At 38.1% G+C, this 6,000-nt stretch overlaps 1 protein-coding gene across 2 annotated transcripts in view; it reads right to left on the reverse strand.

Moving 5' to 3' along the window:
• CEP120 (centrosomal protein 120) overlaps positions 1–6,000 on the reverse strand; it is a 62,939-nt gene that overhangs the window by 56,609 nt on the left and 330 nt on the right. The window contains exons 2-4 of one of the 2 annotated variants that reach the window (XM_023519168.1): positions 5,904–5,984; positions 3,119–3,275; positions 903–1,017 (exon numbers count right to left, since the gene is read on the reverse strand). In XM_023519168.1, the coding sequence (XP_023374936.1) occupies positions 903–1,017; positions 3,119–3,275; positions 5,904–5,952 (321 nt within the window). In that variant the 5' untranslated portion in view covers positions 5,953–5,984. Of the gene's footprint in view, positions 1–902; positions 1,018–3,118; positions 3,276–5,903; positions 5,988–6,000 lie in introns of both variants that reach the window. The other variant, XM_023519169.1, reaches the window with a different exon arrangement.

Below are 6,000 nucleotides of genomic sequence, written 5' to 3' on the forward strand. Positions count from 1 at the left end.
ACCAAGTGCAAAAAAAAGGTTGGAGGATATTTAAAAAGATGTAAGAAGCAGCATGTTCAGTAATAAAAGGCACTAACACAGGAATCAGGATCCTAAGTTGCTTTCTTTCAGGGGAAAGGGCTGCTGGTTATGTAACAGTAAGTGTGTTTCTCCAAGTCCAAGTCCAAGTCCACTGGGTCTGACTGCAGTGTAGGAATGCAGGGCGCAGGACACAGGGAAATCAGTTACCAGGCCGCTGTGACGAGCAAGGTAAGAAATGACGGTGGCTTACGATGCGGTGGCAGCAGTGAAGAGCGAATAGGTAGATGGATCACGAGGGGAGAAACAATAACTGGAATGGGTGGCTATGGAGGAAGGAAAAGGAAAATGTGAAGACTTCTCTATTTCTAACTTACGTAACTGGAAGGAGAGTGAGGCCCATTCACTGATACAGGGAACGCTGGAAGAAGCCATCTTTGAAAGGGAAGCCCGGGGACATGACATGTTAAGCTTGAGGAAACAGCAAGTTGGATACAGGTTTGAGCTTAGAGGCACACTTCTTTGAGAAAGATATGAATAGTTCTTGGTCAAAGGAATGATGAAAAGGTTGAGATCTTCCAAATCAAATTCATACACTAAAACTTAAAAACAGCTTGGCACCTGTAGCTCATTGGCTAGGGCACCAGCCACATATACCAGAGCTGGAGGGTTTGAACCCAGTCTGGGCCTGTCAAACAATTAACAATTACAACCCTAAAAAAAAATTAAAAATAAAAATAAAATAAAATTTAAAAACTGCCATATTGGCTCAAGTTCATGATCTACCACATCCAATGTTTCATGTCCTTATCATTAATCTGATATCTATTGAAAATTACCAACTGTCTCCCATAATCCTTAACAAAACATCAAAAGGGCAGTACCTGTTTTGTTTCTTGAGCAGTTCTTAAGTCCAAAACAATGTAACCTATAGTTTCCTTGGCTGAAGATACAGGATCTAAGGCAAAACACTGGAGTTTTATAGGAGTACGCTGTAGCCTGTAACAAAACAATTGGTGATAAACAAAGATGGATTTTGTTTAATACTGAACCGACTTTCTATTAGTCTTGAAAAAACTGCCTATTATCAAGACAATCATAATTTTGTTGGGTAAGCTATATCTGTTCTATATTTTCTATGAAGCACTCACTGGCAAGAAGTACTAATTATATCTATATGCTGTCTACATACTAACTGAGTAATATACAAAGCATGCCAAAATCTTAGTCTCTCTCATTAAAGAAGCCATCACCTAGGTCAACATTTCTCAAGCTTCTATAATGTATAAAACCTTCTGAAAGTCAAAAATTACACACAAATTGCAAATATACATAAAAGCTTATAGTTCTATAGCTATAAAATTGCAAATACGCATAGAAGCTTATAGTCCTGTAGTTCTATGGTATGTAGGAATACCTTAAGATCATCCACTATTAAAATTTAAGTTAATATTATAATGTAACACATGACAATGCTCTATAAGCACAACCCTGATCCACAGGCTCAATTTCAGTTTAAAGCCTCTATACTGGCTCTTGCGCTGAGCTGAAAGGATCTTGCCAACACTTTTATCTAGTGGAATTACTATGAAACTGCACTGAGTACAAAATTATCACTTATAAACTTAATTTATCTGTATTTTTTCTCAGCCTACAACAATCAAGAGTGGTACCACTTGGCACTAACTCACTTGCAAACACAATCACAAATGTAGGCCCTAACAACTCACAGCAGGATTTTGTCTAAGCAACTATTTCAGACACACTAAAAGGAAATACATTTTTATATTCTCTATGAATTTAATCACCCTCTAAATAAATCTATACACTAATCTAGTAATAGAAGCCAATAATTTCTCCTTGCTTTCCTTAACTTTCTATTTTGATTTGATTTAGTACTGAGAACAAGCAAGTATTGAAGTGATTATGTTTCCCAGAAGAAAATGTATTTTCAATTCTTTAATAAACAAAAGCATTGCTGTTCTTGCCTGTTCTGATCAAAGAGTTCATGAAAAATATAAGATGCCAGTACTTTAAGCCTATTTTATATGCCTGTCTAAAATTAAATACAAATTATTTAGAAAGAGTCCTTTATATAATGACTTTCACAACTTTTCATTAGGTACGGTTCTATACATCCTTGGCAAATCAGATAAATAAATGAATTAAAAGAAATGACAATGAATTTCAACCCATATTTAATATTTGATAGGCATCATCGAGGCAGTTCTAAAGTATCTACTGTCTTACACATTATCAAACAAAACAAAATAAAACACACAGCTAAGTATAGTACAGAGCAGTGGTTCTCAACCTTCCTAATGCCCTGACACTTTAATACAGTTCCTCATGTTGTTAACCCCCAACCATAAAATTATTTTTGGGTTGGGTGTCACCACAACATGAGAACTGTATTAAAGGCTCGCGGCATTAGGAAGATTGAGAACCACTGGTATAGAGGTTAAAACTGTACTCTACCGCTATCCAGAGAACCGACTTAGGGCAAGCTCCTCATTTTCTTAGGAAGCCTCAGTTACCTCATTTGTAATATTAGTAATACTGGGGAAGTAATAATATAAACTTCATAGGGTGGCTCTACTGTTGAAATGTTTTAGTATTACAAAATATTTTGAAAATTTCCTGACACATGAAAAAAATATAATAAATATGGCTATTATGATAACATAGTGAGAGAAATAAAATTTACAGGTTGCCTATCCCTCACCTGAAATGTTCCAAAAATCTCAAATTCTGAGTGCCGATATAAAGCCACAAGTAGGAAATTCTAAGCATGAGCACTTAACGCAAGTTTGTGTCATGCATGAAATTATTAAGAATAGTGTGTAAAATTACTTTCAGGCTGTATGTATAAGGTACACATGAAACAAATGAATTTCATGTTGAGTCTTGTGTCCCAGCCCTGAGATAGCCCATATGTATATGCAAATATTCTAAAACCCAAAGATATTTAAAATCAAACCTCTGCTGGTCCCAAGAATTTTGAATAAAGGTACTCAACCTGGGTTCTGTGTTTGTTTATAGCAGCCTGAAAAAGAGGGAGCTGTTAAAGATACTAATTTAAATCGAAAATAACAGCTACCTGTGCTGATGAAGCGCTTTCCTGTCAATTTCCCAGGCTAACTCAGTAGCAAATTCTGGCTGGTCAGTATGGTTCACGGGATCAGTAGCCAACTGTTCTCCATCAAACTTTGCTTCTACTACAAGCATATGCTTTGGACGTTTGGGGAAATGGCGACCTGGAGGGAATAAGACGATCTAGATTAATTGGAGGTATGCAAAAATCAAATAAGATCACTTAGCATATGTTCTTAAGATTTGATATAGGTTAAGGGTGGTTGACTTACCATACTGATACTCCTTGCTAACCCATACTTACACATACGCTTTCATAATTTGTAAGAAATATGAATCAAATTGAAAGCTATAATTTATAAATGAGTGCTTCTCAAACATTAATGCGTACAGGGATCCTGTTAATATGTAGATTCTGGTTCAGCAGGTCTGCAGTGGGCCTGAGAGTCTGCATTTCTAATACGTAATGTGAAAACTGCCATCCTTAGTTCATGCTTTCAGTAGCAATGATCTTAGTAACAATTGGAATTAAACAGTTAAAAATGTGATTACGCCAATTTTAGATATTACTATACCAGTGCTCAACAAAATCTATACTATATTAAGTACTTAATAAGCATGTAAGTATAGGCATAATCCTTGAGGACATCAAAGGATTTTAAGAAAATCAGATTTGCAGTTCAGAAAGAGTATGCCCACACAGCAATGGAGACAGTCTAGATGTTTCTGGAAAGGAAGAAAATATTTAGGAATCAGACTATCCACCAAAAAGATTACTTAATCTTTTAAGTAATGAGTTTCCCTAACCAAGGTACTCACAATAGAAACTCATTCATTCAAAAACTTTTATGTAGCACCTACTAACACTTAGAATAGAAAATCAATCCTACTTCCTACTAACACTTAGAATAGAAAATCAATCCTACTTAGGGACAGAGTGGAAGCTAGGGATGGAGGAGGAATGCAAGATGAGGATGACGCCCAGATCTTGGAGCTCTTCTTGGCTTAGGGCAACAGCATGGTCACCATGAATGGAAATCCAGTACAAACACAAGAGAAGGAACAGTTTGGAGAGCAGTTCACATGCCAGTTTTAGGTATGTTTGTGGCAACAACCTAAGTGATATCCCTGACTCCAGGTTTCCATTAAATTGGTTACACAGGGTCATTAATCTGAACTTGAGAAAAGCACTCTCCTATTTAAGAATATATATAGCTTACCTATTTATTAGAACATTAATTCTAAACTCTTTGGTTTTCAAGATCCTCTAATTATACAAGCTCATTCCTTACCAAAATATTCCTAAATGTTTGCCCTCCTCCTACCCTGGTTATGTTGCTGTCCTCGTCCCTCCTCTGGCCACCATGCTCATGCCCACGTTGGCCTGGGTTGTACAATCTCCTGGAATGGCTTTCCTCTGTTCTCACCTATCTAAAGCTTACTTATTATTCAAGGAACTTCAGCCATCAGCCCCTCCCCACCCCTAAACCTATCTTTACAGGTGAGATCACATATTTTTAATATATTATACCCCAACATACTGTGTCTTAACATTAATTTGATCTCTCCAAGTACAGATACCTCTACATTCTTGAAGAGAAAAGATATCATATTTGTTTCTTCACAGCATGGGGAACAACTCAAAGTCTGAACAATTTTTTTAAATCCATTAATAAGGTGATTTCGGTTCTACATCTTTAAACAATCAATAATGTACCGTAATAACAGCCCTTTATGGCTTCTATTCAGTTTCTCTTGTTCCAAAACTCAAAAATTAAGTGCACAATATTTCTTTCTCTATCCCTCTTCCCCCCCCCCCAAAGTGCCATGGGGCCACAAAATACCCTCCAGGATGTGTGGAGCAGGGGCGGGATGGAGACTTTAGCCATACCTCTGGTCCCACACAAGATGACACCTATTTAACCTAGTCATAAACTGTCCTCAATTTCTGTATCAACTTCTGTGTCTTTCATTTTCCTGCCCTCTGCTCTCTAACCACACTGAATTTAAACAAGGCAAAACATGCCTTACTTTTCCATACCTCAAGTACCCTTGCTCTTCCCTTCCCCGTAACATCCTTCCGTTTTTCACCTGACAAATTCCTCCTGTAGTAAACTTTCCCCAGACAGAGCTCATCATTCCCTCTTCCACACCCTGATGAATTATTTGTTGACGCATTCTCCATGCTACACCCTTAGCTTTTAGATTTAGAACAAGACTATCTTATGCTTACACTCCCAGAGCAATGCCTTGCCACTCAAAGAGTTCCCAGCAAATGTCTTCATTCAAGAGGCGAACCGGTTAAGGAACGTATAATGCATCTTCTTAACAACTGTAGTCCTCTTAGTCCTTCATCAAGGCTTGTAAAGGGAAAGGCCTCTGCAGTGCTTCTTAAATTGCCCGAAACATGTACTGAAGGCAAAATTCTTGCAAATGCTATTATACCATTACTTAGGAGAGAGCTGAACAAAAACGCGCTTCCCAGGAACGCTTCCAGCTCTTACATAAACGCAATCGACGTGCTGCTTCTGATGGAAATCGGTCTTGCTAGATTCTCTAAGGCTAAGACTAGTCACGCTAAATATCACTTATCCCTAATAGCTCTCCTACTCCCTTGAGAGATTTTTAAATCAATTGCCTAACAGACTTCACTGCATACACTTTGAACAAGTCCGCTGGGACCACAAAGAAAAGATGACAGGGTTATTCTTAAGGTTAACAAACTCTCGGTCACACAGTACTCTAAAAATTCAGGAAGCAGCGGTTGCAAAAGCAAATCTCAAGCCGCTCACCTTCTAGGATGGACACGACGATGAGCAGTTGGTCGGACTTGGAGACCATGGTCGCCGCGGTCGGCGGCCCGGTGGCGAGGTCTGCTGCGGGGGGGGG

Source organism: Otolemur garnettii, unplaced genomic scaffold (assembly GCF_000181295.1).
Source record: "Otolemur garnettii isolate 467f Iridium unplaced genomic scaffold, OtoGar3 scaffold00160, whole genome shotgun sequence".
NCBI lineage: Eukaryota > Metazoa > Chordata > Mammalia > Primates > Galagidae > Otolemur > Otolemur garnettii.